General features: G+C 50.0%; 1 protein-coding gene and 1 long non-coding RNA gene across 2 annotated transcripts; one reads left to right on the forward strand and one right to left on the reverse strand.

Annotated features, from left to right (window-relative positions):
- LOC104475143 (transmembrane protein 151B) lies at window positions 1–22905 on the reverse strand. The gene is made up of 2 exons (XM_086748873.1): window positions 22684–22905; window positions 1–3347 (listed from the first exon to the last, which is right to left on the reverse strand). Exons 1-2 carry the CDS (start codon window positions 22774–22776, stop codon window positions 1917–1919), a joined length of 1524 nt encoding a protein of 507 aa, XP_086604999.1. The 5' UTR covers window positions 22777–22905; the 3' UTR covers window positions 1–1916.
- Window positions 22790–27363, forward strand: LOC147600555 (uncharacterized). The gene is made up of 2 exons (XR_015258674.1): window positions 22790–22922; window positions 26412–27363. It is a non-coding gene; the product is annotated as an uncharacterized LOC147600555 (long non-coding RNA).
- The last annotated feature ends 34 nt before the right edge of the window (window positions 27364–27397 follow it).

Raw genomic sequence — 27397 nt, forward strand, 5'->3', positions numbered from 1 at the left:
TCATCAAACCAAAACAAAATCTATTTAACATGGTGCAACAGTCAATGCCATAAGAAATCACCATATAAGTATGCAGAGTTATATATAATCTACACATACTTCTATACATAGGACTTTACAAATCTCGTATTACATGTAGATACACACAGAAGGGACTCGGGAGGAAGCATTTGTTGCCAGCCCCTCTGGGGGCTCGGATTCTAACCTACTTGCTGTAGGGAGTGACAACACTTTGTTTTTGAGAGTGACTGTATTGCGATCGTATTGCATTCTCCTGTGAGTCACGGTGGATAATGATCTCCACCATCCACACGACAAAATGGTACGGAGCTTGCTCAGCACAGGACCATTCCTTGTGGGATGGAGGTCTGGCAGGTGTGAGGTCCCTGGTGGGTCCTCACTGTGGCCATAAGCTTCTTGGGTTGTTCCCTGGCTCCCAGTTAGGGGGTCTCCAGCTGGACCAGGAGGGCAGCGCACAGTCTGGAGTGCAGTGATCCGCTCTGCCAGGACTGGACACCTGGGTCTGACATTTCTGGGACTAATCTGTTCATTTCTGGAAGGTGCTGTACCTGCTCTGGGGGAAGCCTTGCGGGAAGAGCCTGGAGCGCCGGGAGGAGAGGCCAGTGGGGCTGGCTGCCAGCTGCGCTCCCTACCCGGGGCTGGGGTGGCACCTCATCCCGCCTGGAAGGGTGGGAAGGCGGCAGTGGGCTATGAGCCAAAACCCCTCCCCAGGGCACACAGAAAGCCAAGGGTAATGTAGAGCAGTCCTGCAACTCCTCTAATAGACACTGTGGGTGGAAGAGCTTCCTAACAACTCCAGACTATGGGTGGGAGGGTTAATGCCGTATTTACCTTTCCCTCTCCAGCCCCTCTCCCCTTGTCCAGCCCGTGCTGCTCTGAGGAAGCGGTAGGAATGAAACGACAACAAACCAGACCCACAGTCCTAAAAATAGTAGCACTAACAGGGCACTGATCTACATTACGTCTCTCAACGATTGCTATCAGGGGTGGAGCTGGACAAGCTTAACCACAGCTGGAAACACAGCAGCGACTCCGCTGCAGACCAGGCAGGGCGAAGTGAGCAAAGGGCTTTTTACTTTATTGGTGTATGTTACTGCTCTGGAAAGAAAGTCCTCAGTACTTTCCACAGCATAGCCATAGGTTGTGTCAGCAGCCGGTGACACCTGTGCCGCGAACGTTTTATTTTTGCCCAATGGAAGGCAATTACACCCTGCAAGACAGCCTCACTGGCAAAACTCCAGAAAAATTGAAAAGCACAAGTAAGCAAACTGAAAAAAAAGAAAAGATACGGGTAAAGCGAGAGGAGGAGGACGTGAAGAAAGGAGAGAATAAATGACAGAAGAAGAGGAAAAAAGACTGGTGAAAATAAAATGAATTTTAAAAGCGACTCATTGGGGGTTGCAGGAGGTGACTCAGCACCTGCAGATCCGAATTCTCCTTCTGACTTGACTCTAGCTGGCCGCGTGCCCTTCGTCTTGCTCTGAGTTTCTTACCTTGCAGGCCATCCAAGAGGGCAAATACACTGCAAAGCGCAGGCTTTATAAATTCTTCAGCAGCAACAGCGGTCAAACGCTGTGACTGAAACATAAAAAAAAGACTCAACGTGGGATGGGAGGAGAGCCAGGGAACTGAGGAGCAGAGAAAGGGTAAGGAGTGAAAGAATATAAGGAAGAGGGGAACAAATGACTAGGGAGAGCAGCCGAAGGAGGTGGAGAAGCTCCTGGAAATGAGGTTAGCTGTTGGTCAGTGACTACATCCTCTTGCAATAGCAGGGGGAAGAGCCGAAGCTCGTCCTGCTGACCCACTGTGGAGACCGAGGCTTGCAGGCTCCCCACCGGCGGCACCCATGCAAGCCCTGTCCCGGGGCAGAGGAGCTGAGAAACCACGGAGGCCTGTCACAGGGAGGTTTCTAGACAGGAGGAGCGCCTGACGTAGAAATGCCGCCCGTCGTGTCCCTCCGGTCTGTGCACAATCAGGACGGGGAAGAACCGGGCGTCATGGTAGGTTGGGGGGTTTTCGTTGACAGCCAGCTGGCTGGAGTAGGAGCAGCACTGCTCATCCTGGCAGCCCCGGTCCGCGATGCTGCTGCTGCGGCTCCTCCAGAGGCCTGTCCTGTGGGAGCCGTGGACGCGACAGAGGGAGAAGCGGCTGGTGTTGAGGGAGAGGCGGGAGTTGCCACTGCAGCTGTGGAAAGCGTGGCGTGAGAAGATGGAGGAGGTGCTGGAGGCACGGTTGCAGCGTTCGCAGCCGTGGGCTGTTTCGCCATACCGGCACACCATGTAGCTGTTGTAGGCTGGGGAATTGGCCAGGTCCATGAGCATGGCCTCTGAGTAGCTCGGGATCAGCTGCCGGTTGGTGCAGATGTGCCATTCCAGCTCAGTGCTGTCCTGCGTGGCGTCGCGGGGCATGCGGTACCGGTACAAGGGTTCCTCTGCTGCTGTGGGCGCCGTGTACTCCAGGCCCAGCAGCTTCTCCACGTGGTAGTGAACGTAAGCAGTTCGATACTCTATGAGCACCCTGAGTGGCCACGAGATCATCAGGATAGCTGCCACCCAGAAAGCATAGTGGGACACATACCACGGGAGGTGATCCGGGTCCCCGTAAGCCATCATAAGCTCTTTAAAGTCCACATTTTTGAGCTGCATGCCTTCCCTCACCTCCATGTAGTCATCCAGCCCCTCGATCTCTGTGAAGAAGTGAGCCCTCTGAGTCAGGTAAGAGTTCTCAGACTCAATATTGGCAAAGCTGAAGCATTTGGTGAACCTCAGCTTGGTGGCTGTGTAGCTCTCCAGGCCCAGGAGCTCCTTGGAGATGTCCTTGTATCCACAATGAGAGTAGTCAAACTCAGCTTCCGCCACGTGGGTGTTGACCCTCTCATGGTAGACTTGGGTGGTGGTGTAGGCGTCGCCATTGCGGTACCGGGTCACCTGGCGGGTTCGCCGCACAAAGTGGTAGCTGATGGCCTTCCACCAGATGCATGGAGTGGCTTGCTGCATGCGGTTGATGCATTCATAGACACTGTCCACATCCGCCTTGTACTGCAGCTCTCTCTTGACGTGGCAGTGCCAGCACTCCACCAGGTACACCACGTACAGCATGGAGAGGAAGGCCAGTGGGATATAAACATAGCCATCTGAGCATGGGCTGTCATGGTAGATCATGGACTTGCCCTTGAAGGAGCTATCAAAGCTGAGCTTGGTGACCCGGGCCAGCTGACACCAGGCGACCGCACCCAGGCAGCCGTACATGAGGATGGAGAGAAGAAGGCATTTCCAGTGGGACTCTCGGCACATGCAGGCACTCAGGGACTGCTTCACGGGGCGTTGCTTCAATCACACCATCAGGGAGAGGGAAGAGAAAGACAAAGAGAGAGCGAGGAACCCATCAGTCACGCCACTTTGCACAGTGCACACAGTGACTGTTCCCTTCAAGACTGCGTCTGGCTTTGCTCTCAACTGCCTGAGGACTGGGACAACACCCTACTTAATATAAATGTGAATGTAAACAGAAACGCTACAGCAGGGACAGAGGTCTCTGGACAAAACTCCTTCCTTGCTTCTCCCTGGCTCTGGAGAGGGAAGTCATTCACGTGGCAGCAACTTGCTGTGCCCACACCAAGGTCGGACAGGCCTCTCCGCAGAAGAGAGACAGGTTTCCATCTCCTCCCTGCCTGAAGCCAGCATCATCTTCACAGGCTGTCACCTTCCAAGGCTGAGAGAGCTCTGCAGCACATGGACAGCCAAAAGTGCAGGGCTGTAGACTTGCCCCTTTACTCTGCAAGTGCTCAGCTCCTGGGGTCCCACACGGTGCTGCTGGGGACGCTTGGGAGCAGTGTCTGTTGCAGGACTGCGGCCCCACGGGTCGTGCCAGCACAGGAGGACCAGCGCTTTGTCGAGCTGGAGCTGCTGCCTGACTCAGAGCTGACTCACACCCTACCCTGAAACCTACCAAATGATCGACACCATTTTTCTTGGAGGTGAGCCATCAGGAAAATTACTAGATTCAAGCACATTTAGCTGAAAAAAATTGCCAGGATTACAGCACGGTGCAGCATAGCTTCAGGCTGGTTAGAAGACTAGCTCTGACCTAAAATACCTGAAAGCTTAAGTGTCAGAGCTAAGGGTGTATGTGTGAATATTTAAAATGTAGCACAGCCCTCTCTTTCAAGTCTCAAAATTTGGGCTAGTAGTAGAGCCGCAGTTTGCGCTCTCGTACTCCCACTGCGTCCCCTGAGACAGTGCAATGGCAGTCCTTACCCCAGCCATGGTCCAGTGAATCAGCCGCATTGTCATGCTATGTCGGGCTGTAATAAAAAATGCCAAATTGAGCCAAGCAGCTAGCGGAAACGGAGTTGTCTGCCTGCAAAGAGCAGCAGCAGCAGGAGTTACGTTACTGGCTGGCAGCCACCCACCCATAGAAAGTATGTGAACCAAGACCCCCTGCTGCCCTGATAGGCAATGTGGAGGGCTGTCTGCGTTCTTCTTGTTACCGCCATCCTTTGCCTCCCCCCTACCTCTGAGGAAATGACAGCAAGAAAGCAGATGCACACTGATATTCATGCATCATCATGCCCTCTGCCGAGCCTGATTTCATGCAAAAATAGAAGCACGCTGTTATTCCTTCTCCCAAGGGGCCACCTCTAATGCATCAAACTGCTCCGTAGGTGCCAACAGATGCTAGGTTTGGGAAATGTCTTCTCTGCTTCTCCCCTAGTATAACTTATCTCAGACCCACAGCAGTTAGGATACAGTAAGTAATCTTGAACCAGCAAGGAATTTAAGGAGCAGCATCTTATGAATCAGGAAATAATAGCATGGCACCACTAGAAGGAAGAGTTTGCTGTCTTCTCAATGAGATGGAAGCATTGGCATCTAATATTGCAGGGCTACAAGGTCAAATTTAATACTGCTTTTTTTTTTTTTTTTTTTTTTATGGGACAGAGAACCACTTCTAAATAACTACTGAGGGTTTTATGGCTTGCTGTGACCACTGCCAAACTAGACTTTGTGGGGTTTAGTTTTGATTTCATAGCTTCTAATCTGACACTGTGTAAGTGCAGAGTAATTTTATCCATTTTCATGAGCTACAGCAGTATTCATTTGTAGGGACTAAGGGCAGAATCTGGCCCTCGATTCTTCCTGATGCATCCAGAAGGAATATCTGAAGAATTTCTATTCTTATCCCAAACCTTTTGTATGTATGTGTGTGTCAGAATAAAGAATAATTATTCTGTGCTGTATTCTCTTTACAGTGGCCAAAATCGGTGTAGAGAAGCTAAGTGGGTTATAAAGGACATGGTATGTAACTTCTCTGTAGGTAAGGCAGTGAAAAGACCTTCGTATGGGTAAAAATAAGGCTGTTTCCCTTAGCCTTTTGCAGGAAACCTTGAGGAAAGCAAAGAAGTGGCTTCAGGGAGTCTCTAAACCAGCTGAAAAATAACTATGGGAGTTTTGGAGGTGAATCCCTGCAGTCACAGAGAGTTTCATCTCTTGAAATTCTTGTCAAATACCCACTGCTCTGTTCCAGTGTGGTTACTGCCCCCATGTAGGCTTCTGCCCCAGCCGTACACTGGACGCTATGTCAGAGCCCCAGGCTCTCCCAACTCATGGGAACTCCACCAGGAATCACTGTCTTCTATTCTTTGTCTCTTCTTGACATGGAAACAGAGTTTTAAAGTGCTACAGTAATGCAAAAATAGACTGTAATGAAGAATTGCAAACCTCTACCCTTTCTTTCCCCTGAAGGTTTTCTGAGGTGAAGAAAACTCTAACAATTAATATCTCTCTACTCCAGTCACTGTGACTGTGCAAAAGAAAACAGCTGGGCAACACTCTAACACAGGAATTTAAGTTCACATTCAGGTTTCCACAGGTACCTTTCATGTAAAATCACATATAGTTAATACTGAGAAGAATGCCAGTGGACCCAGCAAAAGATGTCCAGCAGTCAGTTTTAATGTAAGGTGAGTGTTTAAGTAGTCCATGCAGCTCCAGGAACCCCTATTTTTTCTTTTCCTTTTTCAAAGCGCTGTCAGCCTGGCCTTGGGCACAGCCATGCCACAGGGCTGTCTCTCATCAGTTAAGGCACTATTTGCCAAAGGCACTGCAATCCCCACCTTCCCTTTATCTCATTTCCCTTGACTAACAACTTCTCTGCTCTCTGCACCTCTGCGGTCCAACTTACAACCCACAGGTTGGCTTCTGCCCAAGGGGTGATTCAACCAGCCTCGCTGGTTAGGGCTATCAGTGGCCAGACCGGAGCGGGCAAATGCTTTCTAATGTGCTTAGCTCCACAAAATGCCATATCCCCTTCAGGAGAAGAGATGGCTCCAGTCTCACCAGTCCTGGAGCAGCACCGGGCTGGGCTGCCAGCAGCTTAGAGGCTTGCAGGTCCAACACGACACTTCTGTATGCATCCTCTGGAGACACTTCAAAAATGGTCTTCAACCCACCACACTGAAGGGGCTGGATCAGCCCGAGCCAGGTTACCTCCACCATTCTCACTGCAGCTTATAAAAAAGGCAGCTTCTCTCCTCCTTGCGTTAGAGAAGACAGGCAGTCATAGAGCCCACTGCCACATCTCTCTGATTCACACACCTACCGGTCCAGTTCAGCAGCGCCTTCACCCTAAAAACACTTTGGGAAAAGCACAATTCTTTTCTCCTGGCTCTTCTGACCAACTGCCTCATACCCTCCTTTGTTCCTAAGCAGATCCCGCTCTTCACAGGTCCTTGGTTATAAAAGGATTTCTGTTTCAGTGTCTACCCCTACAGCTGTCCCTCCTGTTCCAAGTTCTGAATAAGTTCATCTGGCCTATATCCCCTTATTTCTCCTTCCCTTTGCTGAAGTCATTCTCTAACACAATTACACTATTAGAAACACTATTAGAGTGTTTGCAAGAAAGCTACAAAATAGAACATAATTACCATAAAAAATTACCATTCAAAAATCTAATAAGGAAATATATCTTTCCATCTCTCTCTGCATAACAAATTCATTAATATGTTAAACCAGTGGCTCCCAGACTTTATTAATTAACATACCACCTTCTTGCAAGCATGATGTTTGTGGTACTACGTGGAATTTTCTCCTTTCCGTGCATAGTGTTTCAAATTGAAACAGGGCAAGCTCGTATTTCTGGCCGAGTACAATAAACACTTAAGGAAACTAATAATTTCCATGATAACTTGGGCCAGCCAGTGAACGGGAGTTGCATCCTTTGAGGAATGCTGCGGGATCTGCGTTGTTTTGATGTAGAACAAAAGCATAACCCCTGGAAAATGTTAACAGAGAAACATAATTGAAGAAAGCAAAGACAGAGAGCCCGACAGAAAGCCAGAGCCAAACAGAGACTGTCCCAGAACAGACGGAGGCTCAGTCACCAGGCACTGTGCCTGCAAGCTAGGACTCGCGCATTTGGGTGTCTAACCCAAATCAAGAGAGGTGTCCTTCTTCTCCCACTTGCTGGGGGCTTTGCTTTCAGCCTTGACCTGAGAAACCTGACAAAAGATGAAACGAGACACGGGTACCCAGAGAAGTTGTGGACGTCCCATCATTGGAAGTGTTCAATGTCAGGCTCGACGGGGACTGGAGCAACCCAATCTAGTGCAAGATGTCCTTGTCCATGGCACAGGGGTTGGACTAGATGATCTTTGAAGGTCCCTTCCAATCCAAACCATTCTGTGATTTTACAACCACTTCTGTGAAGAGGGATGGCTTTGCTAAATCAAATGTTTCACCCTAAAAGTCCCAAGCAGTTCCAATGACAGTACAAATTGTAAAAATCTCCTGTTTTGGATGAAATCCTGTGAAGAAGCACAGCTGAGCTGTCAGTATTATTGTTTACAAATTTCAAGTCGTGTTAAAAACACACGCCGCAAATAATGTCTCGCTATGCTCTGGCATGCTGCTGAACAGCTTTCAGAGGCCTCGCTTCTCATCACACCTGACTGGATTGGAAACTCCTGCTAACTCTTACCGAAACTATTCATAATCACAAGCCCAAATTCACTTTATTCTTCTGCACTTAAAAGAACTACAGAAAATATTTCTCAAATTCTTTAGTAGACCTCAGCACAAATGAAGAAAATGCTGTGGGCAAGAGGTGGCATTCATGGGGGTGCCTGTGCTGGGGGCCATATGGAGAGGGAGAAGGGTTGGGGACAGCCCTGCACTGAGCTGTCCCTGGCCCCAGCTGGTTAGCCCCACAGCACTGCTCCACGTTTGTGTCAGGGTTTTTTTTGGCTTGTTGTTTCCAGAAAGCTCAAGCAGAGCAAAGGATCTGTGCACCACAAAAAAAATGAAGAGGCAGCTCCACGTCCTCCCATGGTCTGTTTTCTGTCTGGTGGCATGGAGCCTTCCAAGACACTAAATGATAGATGCTATTTAATTTGTTGCCGCAGTTGCTGGAAAATAGTCTAGAAAGTCCTACCTGCCGATGGAGAACTGGAATTTCAACTGACACCTGTAGCAGACAGGAGTTTCCAGGCTGGCAACATTTCGATTATTTCTGCTTCAAGAAAGTACTGTGCAAAACTTAGTTTGCAAATGATAAAACATCCAGGCAGTGGCTGAAAGGGCAATTGCCTTCAAAGACATCCTCCGATGGCAGATGCCCAAGATCAAAAGCAGGTATGCAAGGACCAGCGTGGAGCCTCCCTCGCGCAGGCACGCCCACCCAGCGCTCATCCTCGCTCAACAGCAACCAGGTCGGGTTCTGGCTGCAGCAACTGTAATTAAAATCATTACAACGTGCTCTGTGTTGTAGCAGCGTGCAGATTTGGGCAGTTAATCTCGCCCAGTGTAAAGGGGTGGAGAGAGCGGAAGGGGAGCGCACAGCCTGGCACGTCCCCCACTCAGCAGCTGGAGCCGAGCACGCTCTGGTGGCAAAAGCAAGGGACTGGTGGCCAGGGTTTTGGCTCTCTGACCCATCGCTTGAGTCCTTGCAAGTGACCAGCATTAAGACACAGGCAGGTAAGTTGTAGCTGGTAACCATTCTAAGTGACCCTGCACGCATCTGCATTGGGGGTGGCCAAGGATGCAAAAAATGACCTCCCCTCTAACCCTGATTTCTCCTTAAAAGGCATATTTGAAATGTAAGACTCATGCTAGGGAACCAGAACAATGTATTTCTGGGTGAGCAAATTGTGTTTTTGTCTCCAGGTCCCTTCCTCTTGATGGGTACACAAGAACGAATTAATTTCCCAGGGCTCAGGTTGAGGTGGTCTGGCTTTTTCCATTCTTCCAAGTGAGCCCCCTCCCATCAGCAGGAGGAGGAAGCACCATGCTCACAGAAGCCCAGATGGATTCCACCAGCCCAGCTTTTTGGGTGCCTAACTCGATACCCCAGTGCTTCTCTTTTACCAGCAGCGGCTCGCTGCTTTTGCTAACCTCCCGATATGAGTCTGTCTGACAGCAGGACTCAGCCACTAGCCAGGTGGCTGTCCCTCGGAGCCTTATGATATAACAAACAGCCAGACGGCTCTTTAGCACTTACGGGTTGTCACAGAAATGTCTCCTATTGACTTTGCAAGGCTATCCTGAGACAGGAAGGCTTGGCTTCTATTACAACCCAAACTACATTTACATCTTAAGACTGGGAGGCATTATGCCTTCTCCTCATAGCTCCTGTATCTCACAGGCAAAGCAATTTCACTCTACGGTCCTACGTACAGCCCAGTCACTGGTGGTTGCTAGAAGCTTATCTTCCATAAAGACACTCTGCTTTAACTGACGGACTAAAAGAAATGAAGAACCTGCAATCCCCTTTGTAATTTGTGCATCACCATTTACTGCCATTGTAATTTTGTCTCACTTCAGTCCCCTTTCATGGCAGTGGGGATGCTCATTCTCTGGGTGATGAAAGAGTCCTTTCATAAGACCGCCTTCTCTCTCTGAAGATACTTTTACATTCTGACACCTCTCAGCCTTCTTTTTGACAATTCAAATGGGTCAAGGTCTTGAAGTCCTTCACTGCAAAGCCTTTTTTCTAGCTCTTTTTCATGCTCTACTCTCTCTCCAGCATCTTGAGATCCTTCTTAAATGCATACCCTGCAAGCGGATAGAGGACTTCAATACTTACTTCACCAAAACGTAAAATCACCTCCCATTCCCACTTATTCCCCCTTTTTACTGTCTCCACGAGTTGCATTAGTAGATTTTTGTCAAGCACCACCCCGGAGTTTGTGTTCAACCACTCACCCACTTTGCTCCCAGGTATTTTTTGAGTCACTGTTTCTGAGGACAGCTGAAGGGTTGCCTGCACTCTCCACCCTGAAACGTGTAACTTCAGATTTGGATTGAATAATGAATAATGAAATTATCAAATGAAGCAGATCCCTCTGTAGGACTGTGCTCGCCTCATCATTACAGACCAGCCTGCTAATGTTTGTGCCAACTGTAAATGTTACCAGCAGTGATTTTATGCTTAATTCCAGCGGATAGTGTCAAATCTGGTAATTATTCCTGCAGAACTCTGCCAATCTAATGGCTAAATACCCCATTAACTTATACAAGCCAACTGTCTTCACAAAGCTAAGTGTCAATTATAAAAACAAGGCTGTGGGCGTTATGTGGATACTGAGGTGCTCTTCACACTTCCAGTGCTCACTGCCAAGAGTAATCCCACAGGCAGCTCTAGATACAATACTAAGGGAAACCATCTCAAAGCTGCAGTGGAGCACATTACCACCTAGCTTTCTGTGGCTGCATGCTCTTCATCAGTAGCTGTATTTTACTCCAAAAGTAGCCGTAAGGCAATGCGGGCTTGAAGAGTCTTCTCTTTTTCTAGCTGCCTCAGTATTGCTTATGGCACACAAACGGTTACAGTGACAATAATAAACTGCTTGTTTTGTCCGCTTCTGATTTCGACTGGCAAAATAAATTTGAACTGAAAGTTGCCAAACTGACCCCAATAGAGGGGGAGAAATAGTCTGCAAAGTCCAAAGGATATGGACCAATCTATTTTGGAGTTACAGTCTTTAAAAATTTCATATATAATTTTGCCTTATGTTTACTACTTCTCCGTAGCTTCTCATTGACAAAAAGGCTTTTTCCTCTTCTGTCAGGCTTCATGCTTCAGTCTCCTTGAAAACTCCAGCATGAGCTGTATAAGCAGAAAATACGCTGCAACAGCATGAATTTATTCTAATGTTTGTTTTGTGCACAGTTTGGGCCCAAGTTTGACTGTCTGTCTGGTTCGCAGCCAGGTATCTGGGTTCCCCAGTTTCAAAAGCACTAAAATTCTCCTTTGGGGAAATCATGCCAAAAATGTTTCCTGTCCTTACACACCCCACACGTCAATGTGTTTGCCCTTGGTGGCTGACCTCAAGAGCTGCAATTCTGCTGAAGCAAAATGCTGTCATGTCTAAAATGAAAGAATGAGAGAAAACAGAGAGTAGTGAAGATGTGGTCCGAATGGAAATAGAGAAATGAGGGGGAAACACGGAGGGTGGGAAGAGGTGGAGGAGAGAAAAGGAGAGCCTAGACACGCTCCGAATGCTGGTGCCACTGAGGCAGGGGGAAGGGCGCTGGCAGGCAAGGACGGAGACCAGCCAGCCTGGGCAGGGCGGGAGGGAATCGGGCCCAGAGAAAGGTCCTGGGCAAGGATCAGACAGGGAGGAATGCTGAACCAGAGAACACCAAAGCATCACGTAAGCCAGCAGTCCTCCTGGCCCATCTATGACCTGGAAAGCAGGACTCCTGAACAGCTGCTTTCTCGCCGCTGGCAACTTCTCTGAAAAACAGATCTATGCCCCTGTCTTCTCTCCACAGCCTGGGAGGTGGGATAACATTGTGCTAAATTGGGACAGAGACTCCCACAGAGGTGACAGTGTTGCAGGGCTGACATTGCAGCTGTGTCTCAGCGAGATGTGCAGCATCACAGCGTGCTCCTGCTCTCCAGCAAGACCTGGCTTCGGGACTCCAGGGTGACTTTATCACTGAGTTCAACAATAAAATGACCCCACAGCTTGGGATCACTCATGTGAGCTAAGAGTCAATCTCACCTTTTTCTTTTTTTCCCCTCTTTTATTTAGCAAGAGTAATCTTCCTGTCCATGGAGAAAAAAGAGTGGGGGAAACACTGACAGAGGACTGGAAGAAAATAAATAAAGTACAGAAGAAAGAAGAAAAAATGGTGGATAAATTAATGTCAGTCATAATTTAATTTGCCTCTGCAGATTTATGCTTGTGATGAATACAATGAGATACATGAAAGGGAAAGAAAATCAATAACCACAAGTCACACACTTTGGCAGCTGGTGACCTGCCTGGATGAAAGTAGATTTTTGTCTTTAGCTGTGAGAGACTCTTCCAACTTGGTCAAGAAAGGGCAGCGGAAAACATTCCACCTCCTAATGGACATGGCAGGACATAACACAGAGAGGACCACTGAGTCTTTGCTAAGCAAGCCCTAGGCCGTGCTGTTAACCGTGACTGAGATGAGCTCTGACACCAGGACCAACCTATGGTACTAAGAAAGGCTTCACCATTTGTGCAGTGGACACGGATGACGCAAGAAGAGCAAGGAGATCTCTACCTCCTGATGCTAAAGCAGCCACAGCAGACGTTGGTGCAGATATCATCTTCCAGCTCCTGAGGTGATCCTGGTGAAAGACTGGCCCAAAAAGTCTGAGGTGACCAGGGAGAAGGCAACTGCAGGAGACAAATCGGAGTACAACCTTTTATAGCCTTCCAGGGCCAAATGAAGTCCTAGGTCAGATACTCATCAGTACAGTGAAGAAGGATCCTGCAGGGCTGTGCTAAACCAACGTTGGTGTGTAACAGGCAGAAGTGCTCCTCCACTATGTGACCCAATCCGGGCACTGCATGGGGCACTGATAATATGGCCTGGTGAGGGAAAAAGGAGATATTACAACAGTCATCTCATAAATCTCCTCCTGGGAAGTCTGAAACAAAATCCCTCCTGCCATCCATCTTGAATGGCAAGAAGCCCATTACCCCTAGCTCATGCTGAGCCAGTAGCAAGTGCTCCCAGCATGGCTGCCAGCATGGACGGAAAGGGAAATAGAAGGGACAGAAGGCAATAGAAAAAGCCATATTGCATCAAAGAGAATTTCTCTCCAGTGCTTGAACACGTGGCACACTGGCTGCTGCACGTATGTTTTGGATGCACCATTTGCCCTTCTGCCATGAAACTCCTGTGAGAACGAAAACTTCCTGCAGGCACGGGCCGTGACGTCAATGCCAAGCAGAAGTGATCTTACTCGGTTTAGAAAGAACAACCTGCATGTACTCCACGTGTTTGTAGCATCACTGACTCAGGCATTCGCTACCGCAGTTGCCCTCCTGTGGTGAGCAGGGATCGCTTTGTTTCTCCTTATTTAAGCCCTGAAGAGATTTAATCTCCTTTCATCCACAGAGCTGTCAGGGCAAACATCTCAGGGTGGGAAGGTGCACAAAATGCTAGCATTAAATTCTCTCCCCAGCAGAGTCTATCGCAGGCCAAGACAAACCATGAAAAGGCACAAATCTTGCTGATTCACCTGAATTTCAGGTGCTAGGACGCTCCTGAAATACCATACAAAGATAGCCTGCCATTTCACACCATTCAGCCTCATTAATTCAAGCCATCATCTGAAGATGAGGAAAACAGAGGTCAGGACAGAAGGAGCCTCTAGTCCTGTAAAATGTCAGATTCCACAGCAGCTCTTGCAGGATACTTCAGAGCTCTTCAAGCGGAAATAAAGAAAATCTCAGAAAAAAAAGACATTTGGATATATATGCTGCACATCGCAGCAGGATAGAAAAGACACTCACTAAAATACAAGGGTATGTGTGCGAGTGGCATGAAGAATTTGGCCCTAGCCACGTCTGCTGGTGATGTTCCCGCACACTGCTCCAAGGAAAGCCATGCAGCTACATCTTCAGCACCAAGGAATCCTAGCAACAAAGTGGTCACCACTTTCAAAATAGAGATCAGGGCTATTTTAGTGGCAGCTTCCCACAAGCTCACAGAAATGCTGCACTACCAAAATTATTTGTTTTCCCCCCAAATTGCTGATGTTGCTGCCATTGGCTTTCGACTCAGCAGCAACATGAAGAGCATATTCTGAGGGCACAGGATTTTTCCCAGTAATGGCAATGCTGGGAATGAGATCCTCAGTAAAGAAAAGCTGGGATTAAAGCTACCTCAGAGCAAGCGAGTAGCTCCAAAAATGGTTCTTTTTCCTAAACTTTAAGCATACCAGACTTAGCTCATAATCTCCACTCCCCTGCTTTGAATATCAGTGGTTCCTAGTAGACACGGGATAAATTTTACAAGTATAACAAAGTGGCTTACCTCAACACTTATCAGTCACCGATAAAAGCATCACATAACCTCAGGAAAGCTCCTGGGACGCAGTTCCCAGCCGCTGCTAGATTAGCAACACTGATTGGCATGAGCCATAGCTGTGTCACCCAGCGTTTTGCAGCTTGCCTCACACCTAGCCAGCTGCCGGCCCCCCACCGCAGCCAGCAGCCAGCTCTGCTGCATGGAGGTTTCTGGGCCAGTGCCCTTGCCCCTGCTACCTGCTTCCAGGGAGCTCCCGGAAGGGCTGACAGCAGCATGCATGTGTCCGTGTGTCCTGTGGCTGCAGAGCAGAGCGTCCCTCACCTCGTCAGGAGCGGGCTCCAGCGTGCTCCAGCCCGGAAAGGCAGATGCAGCTCCCCGTACCCTTGAGCAAGCCGCAGGCAACACAGAGGTACCACCGTCCCAGGGGATCGCCTAGGTGCAACTTGCTGACGGCACTGGTGTTACTGGCAGCTTCGCTGACATGGAGGGAAAACTGACACCAGCAGAGGAAACAAGAGCACTGGCGGGACCAGCTCCTGTTGCTTCAGTCCAGGAGGGATGGGCACAGCGGGGAGAGGAGAAGGGGAGAGCAGCTAGCTGCCAACCTCTGTGCTTGACAAACTCCCAGCTGGATTCAATGGGAATCCTGTAATACCTATTTTGCACCCACCTTTGCTTACAAGATGCAGCTCTCCAGTGGTGGCAGAGGAGTGAGCAGCGAGGGAAGAGGCTGGCGGTTCCTGGGCAGATTTATTTTCTCCTGTGCTGTGCAAATGAGTAGCTTGCAGCAGCAGACATCAGAGCCATAGTGGTGTACTGAAGCTCGCCCCTTCCCAATCCTGGGTCCTTAGGGTCGCAGCTGCTCTCCCCATCCTTGAAGAGTGCATGTCCCCATGCTTTAGTTCTCCCACCATTGCCACAGGTCCTGTGTGCCCTGCCCCACCTTCCCTCAGTCCTCACATGGGGAAGCAAGGGAGTGACCTGGAGCCAGGCTGCACAACAGCCACAGATGAGTGTCCCTGGGCGGGAAAGCAGGGAACCAGGAGGAGGAAACCTAGTAAAACCAGAACCAGGTGGCTCTGTGATTCCACCTTTCAACCTCCAGCCTTCCCATTTCCCACACATGACCTCGCAGTCGGAGACCGCCAGCCAAACCTCAGCAGAGGACGTGCTGAGCTGAGCAGCCCTCGCAACAATACCCAGCCACCGCTCGGGCTTCAGCTCCTCTGTCAGATTTGTGCTTCCCTGTCTCTGCACCTTTTTGAAGACAGCTGGCACCTCAGCACTGTCAGGTTTTTTATAATGGTGCTCCTGTTAAGATGAGGAGTATTCCAGCAGCTACTGCTTCCCTGTGGGAAACAAGGTTCCATGATAAATATCCCTTCTCTCTCCCTCTTGCTTCTCTCTTCTCTCTCTGTGACACATTCTGCAATAACATGTGACAGCACAGCAGGTGAAAACTTCACAGGAAATTCATTTAAATACCTAACAGTTAAAAGGGATCCTGGGAGCCAGGGCATCTGGATTTTATTTCTTGACTTGACTTTGACCCATGGCATGCTTCCAGCACACCTCTTCATACATCCCAAAGACACTGAAAAAATACCATTTATAAAGTGCTTTTACATGAGCACTGCAGCAGCACTCTCCAGGAAGGTGCCTCATCTGCATGTGAGGTGTTGCATCTGGCTGCTCCGAGTACCAGCCTGTGGGAACCAGGGCATTTTGCTCCTGCCCAGGCAGTCCCCTGCAGAGGACCACAGCACGCCTCAGCCTGCACGCCAACTGCCATTCCCACCCTTTCAGCAGGTGCCCTCACTAGGCCCTTCCTCCACCAGGTACTGGCACTTCTGGCTGGCCACCTCACTGCCAGGCAGCCACGAGGGGTTTGCTCTCCATCTTTTTGGTCCTCAGAGGGACCTCCGTGCTGGCAGGACCCTACTGGCAGATGCCACCACCCCAGCTTCTGTGGTGCTCCATGCTCCCCCTGCCCATTGCAGGGTGGAGGAGACAGCTTGTGCCTGGGGACACTTGGGACCCTTCTAGCTCTTGTCCTCCAGGATGCACTGTGCTGGTTCACGAGAGCTACTCAGAGATGCTGATGCCTCATGCTGAATCACTTTTGTTACCACACTAATCTAATGTTGTTCTCCACAATTCCCAGTCCAGCTCCTAAGGGCAATCAGTCGCACGGGTATGAAGAAGGCCTCCGGCCATAAACGTGTGGCCACAAATCACTCCTTTCCTGCAGCCAGATATGCTGTGACCTGCAGAAGTCTCTGACTGAGCCCATCCTCTTCCTGCTAAGGTCAAGTTATGCAGACTCCACACTTGCAAGTCACTTCAACTACCTAACGTGACCCTAGGTGACCTGCTCTCTGCCCTTTGCTGTCAGCTCCCACCGGTCCCCACTCTCACCAGCCTGCTGTTTCCAGCTCCTGGCTTCTCTGAGGCCCAGCATTACCAGTCTTTCCTTAACAAGGCCTCTGCTGGCTGGATGCTGAACTAGGATGTGCAATGCATCAGCTGTACGGAAACAGTGCTACGTGTGAGTTGGGATTCCTTGTACATTACTCACCTGATGTAAAGTCACAGAAGTTAAAAGCGTGGGCGTTTCGTGGGGCATAATCCCCTCCATCCTCTCCCGGTGGCACGCGTGGCACCATAAGAGCGGCTGCCAGGTACACCAGACACCACTTCACAACCTTAACTCAGCTCCCGGAGGGCTGCCAGCCTCCCAGCGCTGCCGAGCTGCCGGCGCCGCGCACAGCCAGGCTCCTCCAGCCTTCCCTTCCCACTCGCCATCTGTCCTGCCCATTTCAGGCACTTTTCTCCCTCGCTTTTGTGGCTGTGGGTGAGATGTGCTGTGGGCAGAGCGGTCGGTGCTCAGTGAGGAGCCAGCATGGGCGACTCTCGGAGGGACCCTCTACCCCTGATCTGAACTGTGGGCTCCTCTTGGCAGAGACCCTGCCAGCCCCACTGCAGGCAGCATCCCTGCTGTAACACCTCACCAGCTCTTCTACGCGCTGCTGCTTAAATGAAGTTACCCCACCAAGAGTTTTGGGTAGTTAACAAAGCCATTACAGCAACTGTGACCTCAACGAAATTTCACTATACGCTATTTTTAACTTTACAGTTCTTAAGCTCAGTGGAGCCCGATGAACGATTAGAATTTGAAAGTGAACTCTTGAGTGAACTATATTTTCTGTGATTAGAACTTAAAAACTAATTAACTACTTAACCACTCCTTTCTGAAAAGTAGAACTCCTGCTGTAAGTGAAAAATCAAACACAGCCTTATCTACAGTGTCACCGTAACAACTGAAGGGGCCTTACAGTGCTGATGACAGCTCGGCAGCCACTGTTCTTGGCGTTAACTCACTACGGCGTGCTAGCACACACCTAGAAACAAGCCCCACTCGCTGTGGACTACTTGGGGACATGTCACTCTTTTTAACCCCCCTTTCTGCAATGTCCCTGGTCACTGGCAATGATGTGAGCTATTTTCTTCCAAGGTGCAGAAAAAGATGAGAGGAAGCCTCGTGCTCTGTTCCCATGGAGAAGATACCTCCTACCTCACTCTTGCAATGGCTTGCACTGATCGAAAAGCATCCCTGGTATCCAATCTTCCCTTCTGGAGAGAGATCATTCCCAGGTGTCTCTGAAGTGAGAAGGGGAGAACAAGTAGAGTATTTGGGTCTCCAAAACAGTGTGCGGACCCATTACTTTTCCACAGGTTATCAGCCGACTGCATGTCCACCCGACAGAAAAGCACTGGAAATCAGGTCTGGAGAGGACCTACCACCTAGTGACCTAGTCTCCTTCCCCCATGAGGCAACATCTATATACTTAAGAGCCATTTGCCTAAATTGTCCTTATAACCCTCCAGTGGCAGACCTCCACAAGCTCCCTGTTCACTCCAGCCCAGCATTCCACTGAAAACATTTCCTCGCTGGAGGGAACTGGGGAAGTCAGCCAGAAGGTGCAACTCACTTCAGTCTCAGCCACGACGGTGAGGGAGCACTCTCGGTCAGACAGGACAGAAGGCTTTGCCCGCAGAAGCCCACACAGCTGGCGCCCAGGCTGCCCTTCAGAGCTCAGATACATCCATTTGATGCTTCCTATCTATTTTTTTAAACTCTTGACAACTTCCCATGTGAGGTACAGAGAAGACAGCCAACTTCAGGGCATCAAGAACAGACACGTGCTCAGAACATAAAGTGGGACAATGAAAAGAACAAAAGTAAAAAAAAAGATGTGATGCCTCAGCATGAATTTTCTTATGACAGGATCTGCAATGCAAATATTGCCTTGAACTACAGGATCATGAAAAAAAAGCTTTCCAGTTTCTTCAATGCCACTACTGCTGGACTTCTTCCTTTGTCTCTACAAGGGACCTCAAGGAATGAGATGCACTCCTTGGTTTATGTCTGCTGAAAAAACCAAGGGTAGGAGGGATAGAAAGGGGCTTTTCCTGTTTGACCCTCACACAAGAGGGGAAATATCATGCACTGTACAAAAAACAACTGCTTGCTCAATTGTACTCACTTGGGATGGTGGCAGTCTTCCACCAGGCTAGCCAGCAGCTATCATTCAGAGTGTTAGCAGAGCAGGTCTTTTGCAAGAGGTTTGGAAGAGCCAAGGGGAAGGAAAAGCTGACCTTCCCAAGGAGCCATGCGTCACATTTCCTGCCCTCCTCTGGGCAGAGGCCATTGGATCAGTGCCCTGCACAGCTCTTGGCAGGGAGGTTTACAAGGGAAATAGCCCCTCTCCCGCAACTGGCACCCAATGGTCCCTTGGCAGCTTCTGCTTAAAAGGTGGTGGGGAAGAGCATTAACCTCCATCACAGGCCCTGTCCTCTCTCCTCTCCATCCTCTGCTCCTGCGTTTGTTTCTCTCAAGCACAGAAGTCTTGGAGGTGACAACAAGCCTCCAGAGGAAGTCACCAGGGAGGCAGCAGGGAGCAAACGGGCTCCAGTAGCTCTGGGAGGGAGCTGGGTTCATCAGACCTTGGGGATCTGCTGGTGAGGAAAGTGCACCTCCAGCAGGCCTGATAAACCTGAGAGGGTTCCAGCCCTTCCTCCACCACCTCTCAGCCCCATGAGCAAGCCTCAACCCATAGATGGGGACAACTTAAAGCTACCGAGTCTAAGTTATGAACGGCTTTATACCTGATGTTTTAAGTGCCATAAGATAAGCCTTGACAAATAAAATAAACGTGTTTGACATTCATATTGGGGAAAATGGGTAAAAAAGCTGGAGAAGTAAATGGAGTCAATTCCACAGGCAGAGGGTGTCTCTCTAGTGACACGCGTAAGAGGAAAGGACCCAGCTGTCTTTTGACCTGACAGCCCGTGAAGCTGTAGCCTGCAAACAAGCAATACGTATGTTTTCTTAACTTGTAACATCCTTGGTGCTGTTGTGACCACAAGTAGCACTTTTGAAAAGAGCTCCTGTTGCCTTTCGCAGTGGCAGTAAGAGGCAGATGAGACAGTTTTAAGTGGCTTCTCTCTTCTGTAACATCTCCATCAGTGAGCTGATGACTCTGGGTTTCAGGAACATCGACCCACAAGATCTTCCCCCTTTTATTTAAATAGCTTAACTGATTGCACTATGTCATGCTCAATTAAAGTTCTTAAATATGGAAGAGAAGATAAAACCCGGCATGGACAACTGCTGTTTGACTCTGCTGGTATAGATAAAACAAACACACGTTTCAAAACGTCAAGTGGCTGCTGCTTTCAGCTTTCTCGGCTACGGTAGCAAATAAATGATGTTTGCACTCACTAGTTTCACCTCTATGAAAAAGAAAAACAATTTCCAACTAAGTTTTAAAGATTTAAATACTCAAGACCATTTCCCAATTGAGGTGTAAGTTGGCAGAAATGCAGAAAAGTCCCTACCAACTCTTCAGTGTAGCTGTAGGCTGCCACAGTAGTAAGGCAGGCAAGAAAAACCACCAGCCCACAGCCTAACTGGGGCAGTACAGAATAGCAGGCTCTGCTACCTTAGGGTGGGAAGTAAAGGAAAATACGTCCAGAGAATCGATCTACAGCAGTAACTGCTGAAACACCTGGAAAAACATGTCCTTTACATTCCCACCCTCAAAGATCTTGATTCTTTTTTGCAAGAGTCAATGGGATGGTAAAACTCTACACCACCACCAAAAGCACGGCTGTTCTAGGTCATCCAGCTCAAGCCATCGATATGTCAACAGAAAAGAACTCAAACCAGAATATTGGCAGGTAATCCAAGGGCTTGCTCTGACATTCAGCAAAGTCAGCAGTAAACCTAAGAGGCCCTTGGCAGAAGAGGACGAGGGCCATGGCAGGTAACCAAACTGCCTCTCTCCTTCCTGCTCCGCAGCTGCACCTTCGCTTGTCCTGCTTTCAAGAGTAAAAACTTAAGACTTCAGATACATTCTCTCTTACTAGCCTCGGGTTTTATTTCACATTGATTTATTACCCAATAAAGGCAACATTTAGTCACTGTTAAGATTTAAGCTCATGCATTTGATCTAAGTGGAATCCATAAATGACAAGACTAATAGAGAAGCCCATGAAATGCCAGTTTAATACTGGGCAAGCAAATGCAACTGCAGGTCCAAGTGCAAAAAGACTATTTACGAGGAGATGCAGAAAACACGGGGGAAAGACCAATATTGTAGGACTGCAGTGTTAAGATATCACTGTCACAGGCATTTGAGATATAGACTCAAATGTGCAATGTTTGTGTTGGAACAGAAGAAAAACTGAGAACAGGATGAGTGAAGCAAGATCTAATGTGTTTAGCAGAGAGATCAAGTGTTCTCATGCCTAGAAATGGCTTGGATGTTTTTACAGTGGGCTTAATATATTGGAAAGCCTTCTGCAGCTCCTGGTCATAGACCAAATAAACCAAAAAATCCCTTCCAGCATTAACCACCTATTGATCTTCTGCAGGGCTGTAATTACATTGGGGAGCTCTACTGCCGTAACAGCAGCTGTATCCTGGATCCAGCCACAGCTCTTCGCGGTGAACCATGTCGCAACTGTTTAAAAAGCAATCGTACAGGAGAAAACCCTAATTTTCAATCACAGAGGAGAGTTTTTTCAACCTGAGCTGCAAAGTCAATTTTCTGTTACAGGTACTTTTAAAAGTGCTGCTTGGTTTTAGCCTAAGTATACTGCTGGTTGATATAGGCTTCGTTGAGGCTACTGGACTTTGACTACAGGACCATGAGACTGTTGACAAGCCATGGGACCTGTTAAGAGATGCTTTAAGCAGACTAACTGCACACAGCAATGATCCAGGGTTGCTTTCACTTCTGTTTCCAGTTTTCTCTGCCTGCTTTAAGGCTGCACTCTGCACCCCTGGGACCACACGTGTTTGGTTTTAATGCCACGTTATGAAGGAAGTTCAGTCATTTCCATGACCTGCACATGGATTACACGACGTAAACGGCAGACCTGTCAAAACAGTCGGGAGCAAAGGCTACATCAGGCGTCGAAGAAAATCTCAGCCATTCCTAATACAAGACAGCTCGCTGTCCCGGAGGTGCAGGGCTGTCCACGCACTGTCACTTACTGCCACTGAGCCCTGCAGCCCTGCCTGGCCAACGCCTTGTGGCTCAGGATTTTTTGTGTCAACGCTCAGCCACATCCATCGTTCCCTCCCTACGACCTGCAAGGCCACGCTAAGCGCTTCACAGCTGATCTGAAGAAACATATTAAACCACGTTTAATATGAGTGTTTTGTACCGCAGATTAGGCAACAGGAGCGCCTAGGCCCCAAGGGAAAAGGCGCGGGATGACCTCCTCCTTTGGCCCAAAACACGGGAAAGCCCCGGGGCCCCAGGCCGCACACTCCCTCGCCCTCAGCGCACCTCTCCTGCCCCCTGCACCAACGCCTCGCAGAGCTGCGATTTTCCTGGCCGTTTCAGAACTCCCAGGGAAGCCGCAGGCTCTCCTAGGCCCAACCCCAAGGGGTTTATTAGCCAAACTTCCACTGGACTGGCCCCCTTTCTCCCCACTGCACCGTTTCGGAGCAGGGCCGCCGGCCGCCCCCAGCCCCAGCCCACCAGGTAAAACCCCGCAGCCAGCGCCCCCCCGGCTGTGGCCACCCCGCCGGCCCGGGTGGACTCCGGGGTCCAGCCGGCGGCCCTGGTACTGCAGGGCGCGGCGGGGCACCGCACCGCACCCCGCACCGCAGCGGCTGGTGGGCGGGCGGGCACTGGCGGGCACGCCGGCTCCCCCCGCACCGCAGACATCCCCAGCTGGGGCACCCGCCTCCCGCCGCGGCTCCCCAGTTCCTCCCCATGCCTTTGCCCCCTCCCCAGCCCTATTCCCCCCCCACCTCCAGGGTGGGGCGGGCGCCCCCGCCACCGCTCACCTCCTCCCGCCCGGCGGCGGCGGCGGCCCCCGGCGCGGGGGTGCTGCCCGGCCCCCTCTCAGCAGCCGCCTCGGCTTCCCCCTCCGAGGACATCCTTGGCCATCACCGCCGGCGGAGGCTGCGGGGCCCTGAGACGGCGAAGCCCCCGCGGGCCGCTCCCGGCACCGGGGCCGGGGCCAGCCGTCCCCCGCGCCAAGGGCCGCCCCACCGGGTGCTCCCGGCTCCCTCCACCATCCCAGGCAGGCAGGCAGGCGGGCAGGGCGGGGGAGAGAGAGGGGGGGAGAGAGAGGGAGGGAGGGAGGGAGGGAGGCGGCGGAGGGGTGGAGAGAAAGACGAGGCGGAGGGGGGGTGCCCCTGCCCCTCCCGGCCCCCCCAGGTGGGCAGGCGACCGCCCGGCGGCTCCCGCCGCGGCTCTGCGGGAGGCTGAAAGCTGCGGGATGCGCCCGCCCCTCCCTGGGGACGCCCTCCCAAACCCTTCCCTCCCCGGGGCGCCCCTTGCCCTTCCTCTCCCGGAGGTGGGCTCCTTCTCGGAGGGAGCTTGCACCCTCCCCTCCAGCCCCGCGCTGCACCCCCGCCGCCGGCCACCCCCTCTCAGAGCATCTTGGCCGCTCGCAGCTCTGCCCCGGCCACCCCTCCGCTTTCCCGCACCTCGCCCGGGCTGGCGGCGGCACTCCTCGGCGGGACGCGGCCCTGTGGCAGCAGCGGGAGGAGGAGGAGGAGGAAGGCTGCCCCGGGGGGGCCGCTCCCGCACGGAGCTGCCAGACAAACTCGCCCAGCGATACCCTGCTCCTCTCCCCGGTCTCTGGACGCCCGCACCGGGGGCAGAGGGCGAGGCTGCCCTGAGGACCGAGCCCTGAGGCCGCCCGGACCCCTCACCTCGCCCCGAGTCCGCGCTGTGGGATTTCTGCTGCCGCCGGTGCGACCGGAGCGTTGGCGCGGAGCTGCCCCAGCCCCCGGGCCCTGCTGCCCACCCTCGCCTCCTTTCTCGCGGAGGAGCGCCTGGCAGAGGAAATGGAGGCAGCCTGCCGCTCCTGCCCCTTCCCCGCCCCCGGCTGCCCGAGCTTTTCCTGCGGTTTCACCTGCCTCCAGCACAGCTCTCCCCACCACAGCTGCAGCCTCCTGCGACCTCCCCGCACCATCAATATTTTTTTTTCCTCGCGCCTGCATCGTGCCCTCAGCAAATCCAGTCATTATCTGCTCTCCTGCTGACCGGGACCGGTGTGCTGCACCATCTCATCTCTGCATGTTTGCTTCATGTTTCTCGACGCTCTTTGCCTTGTGAGGCTCATCTCATTTGATCTGTTTCTCTGTGCCCTAGAGCAGTGCATATTTTAAATGCTTCATAAAATCTTGCAAACCGGCAAGTGAGCACATTTGAAGCATCGACCTTCACTTTAATACTCACACCTCAACTTGGGCCACAACAAGCTTGCACCTTTTCAGACATGTTACTCTGCAAAACTCCACTCCGGTTTCAAGGCACTCAGGCTGCGTAAGAGGTTGGTTAGGAGGACTGTGGAGCAGGGAATGGTGCTTGCTGTGTGAACATAAAGAGGAAAAAAAGCCCCAAAGCTGGGATTTTCTAGAAGTGCTGGGGTTTCCTAAATCTGAATTTCAGGCTATTCATTGCATTGGACAAGTCTTGGCTGATGCCAGATGGGAGAAACCCACCCATTTTTGGAGGTGCAGGATGTCCATGAGAGACAACTGACAAACCTCCTTTGCCTCCCCTGGCTCTGGATCACACTGCAGTGCATCTTCTGCCACTGTAGCTACAGCCGCATGTGCCTTGTCCTCCCCTGATGACATCTCCTCCTGGCAGGAACGGCATTTGTTTGGCTGCCTTCAATATATACGTGTAAAGTAGTCTGGCTTTTGCTTATGCCAGCCCTGGAGAGGAGCTGCTGGATGCACATAGTGGAAGGCAGTATAACACAAGTTTATAAACCACATGAAAATGAACTTTTAAAATACCCTGTTTCTTGTCCGTAAGTGGCACAATGGGAAATGAGCCATAAGATAAGATATAAGACCTAAGATATGCCAGTGGATGGGTTGGGAGCAGGTCACATCTGGGACATGGGAAAGAGCTGTAAAGAATGCATAAGGAGTGGCTGTGACTTACCCACCAAGATCTATAGGGGAAGAGAGAAATTAAAAACCCTTTCTGTGTGGTCAGCCTGTGCATGTTTGTCTAGACGGTCTCAGGGACCTTATACACACTATAAAACCAGTGTCGACGGGTGTGCTGGGATGTGTGGGATGCTGTGGTTAGAGGGCAAATGTACCAAGACAGAGAACTGTGCATTGAGAAATCTGGGCTGAACACTGTATTTGTTCCAAATTTTTACTTACAGAGACTGTTTAAAAACAACAGTTAAAGGCACCATGAAGGAAGGCAGAAAAAATGGGCTTCGGTGTGCCGCGAGGCAGCTGTGAAGGAGCACCCCCATTTGGTAAAGCAGAATGGGGTGACAGTTTTCTGAAGTCAGGGACCCCACTTGTACAGACAGCAGGGAGAGGCTGTGCACTGGAAAGGTGTCAGCCAGGCAAGCCAAGCAGCCCAGGAGTAAGAGCATCAAAGTGAAAAGCTGAGTCAGACAACGACAGAAAACAAAGACCTGGCAGAGCTCAGCCTGTCAGATTTGTCTGCTATCCCAGTCCCAATAGTCGTCTTTATTTAATAAACATGTTTAATACCCACTAGGCTTTGGGGTAGCCTGAACAGCTTCATGAAGGTTTTTAATCTATTTTCATTTCCACAGACACTCCGCTTTTGATGTCGAATAAACCGTGATTATTTAATCTAAACCAATCCTGACTGTTGCTTGGCTTATGGCTGCAAGTACTCCCAAGGACTGTTTAATTGGCCCTTCCACCTTTAAGGGAAGAAGTTCTCTCTGAGGGCATGTACCCCAGAGGTGAATTCAAGCTTTCAGTCTGAAAGACACAGGCATGTACCTCCTCCCACCTGCCACGCTGTCAGCGTTCTGCTGGTTCCTGAAACCAAGACACAGGCAAAAGCCTAGAGATGAAGGAGACCTGGAGAAGGGAAAATGAAGGTTGCTATCCCTGAGATTTAAGCCTTGGAAATGTCATCTCTCACTTGGGGCTTTTATTTCCACTTATCCAGCTCCAGATTCAAGGTATCAATCTCTTTTATCAAGGTCGCCTTCACAACCTGAAGGAACAGGGGAAAAAAGCAAGCTTGAATTCCAGAGTACTGCAAAATCTGTGCAAAGAAGCTAGTTTTTTAACTTCAGAAATTCAGAGGATCAGTGTCACTGGTATGAGCTGCCTGAAGGGGCTATTTTTGTTCTTTAGAAGCTTTTCTCTCTATTCTACCACAGATTAATTATGAATATTTATGTATATAGCACCAAAAATGTGATAAGCAGTTTGCAAGCTGGCTTGCAAAATATGTATACCACATTGCAAAAATTAGCTCTCTCTTCTGGGCTTTGTGCCTGGTCACTCACTCTTTCTAAATGGCTAGCAGAGAACAGAGACAACATGCATTTGTAGCGCTGCCACCTCTACTCAGAACAAGAAGAAACTGGTGCAGTCAGGAACTGCAGTTTGTGTTAGTTTAAAATCAGCCCCTTGTCACTCAGAGCTGCTGTGCCCGTTTTAACAGGTGCCTCTGTTAAAACGTTGATAATCCTTTCTCTGAGCTCGACTGGGCCATTGCACCGATTTAACAGACAGAATTCTGTTCTGATCTTTAGAGAGACACAGCATTTGGGCTAAATTTGCAAAAATTTGGTACCATTTTAAGACACACCTGGGAGCCCAGTACCTGTCGTTCAGATGAGACACCTATCAAGACCCTGAGCACTTCTGGCCATCAAAACATGCAGAGCATCTTACTGGAAGAGAAACATTAAGCCTTCTGTCCAGGGGAGACTCCTACCAGGGAAACTGCAGTATGATGACTTCAAATTACTTCTCAGCTGCTCCAAAAAATAGCGTACATTAATATATGCTGTTAAGGAACTGCCACGCGCTGCCCCAAAGCTGCCAGTAATGGAAAGAGTTTTTCCAATGCAGATGGTTTGTTAGTTGATTTACGCAAGTAGGCATACTGGGAAGAGAGGAGCTATTGCTAAATATAAAGTAAGTCATACTGTCCTACGACTTGTGTGAGCTGCCAAAGAACTATGCAGACTATCTGTAACGACTGAGACCAGTGATTTCAACAGGCTTTCAATCCAGCTCTTAATATAAAATAAGTGTATTCCTAGTTAATAATCATTCCTAGTTTCTTCATTCAGAGAGTGGTCAGTCGGTCCCTGGAACAGGCTCCCCAGGGAAGAGGTCATGGCATCAACCATATCAGTTCAAGAAGCATCTGGATGGCACTTTTAGTCATATGGTTTAGTTTTAGGTATTCTCACGAGGAGCCGGGAGTTGGACTACATGATCCTTATGGGTTCCTTCCAACTTGAGATGTTCTATGATTCTATGAATAATAAGCTCTTCCTTTTTTAAATTACAAATCCAAATGCCTGTTGGAGTCACAAGTGGCATTTCCTTCACTGTATCAGTTTATGAGTCTGTGTAATCCAAAACATGTCTATTATCTTCTGCAAAGCCTGTGAAGAGAGAACACTGCATTGCTTCAATATTAACACTTAGTGCAATATTTGTGAATTAAATTGTGGATATAGCAAAAGAGAATCTGTCTGGACCATTCACAAAATGAGCTTTGATA

This window comes from Chlamydotis macqueenii, chromosome 5, assembly GCF_036417535.1.
Source record: "Chlamydotis macqueenii isolate bChlMac1 chromosome 5, bChlMac1.mat, whole genome shotgun sequence".
In the NCBI taxonomy this organism is placed as follows: Eukaryota; Metazoa; Chordata; class Aves; order Otidiformes; family Otididae; genus Chlamydotis; species Chlamydotis macqueenii.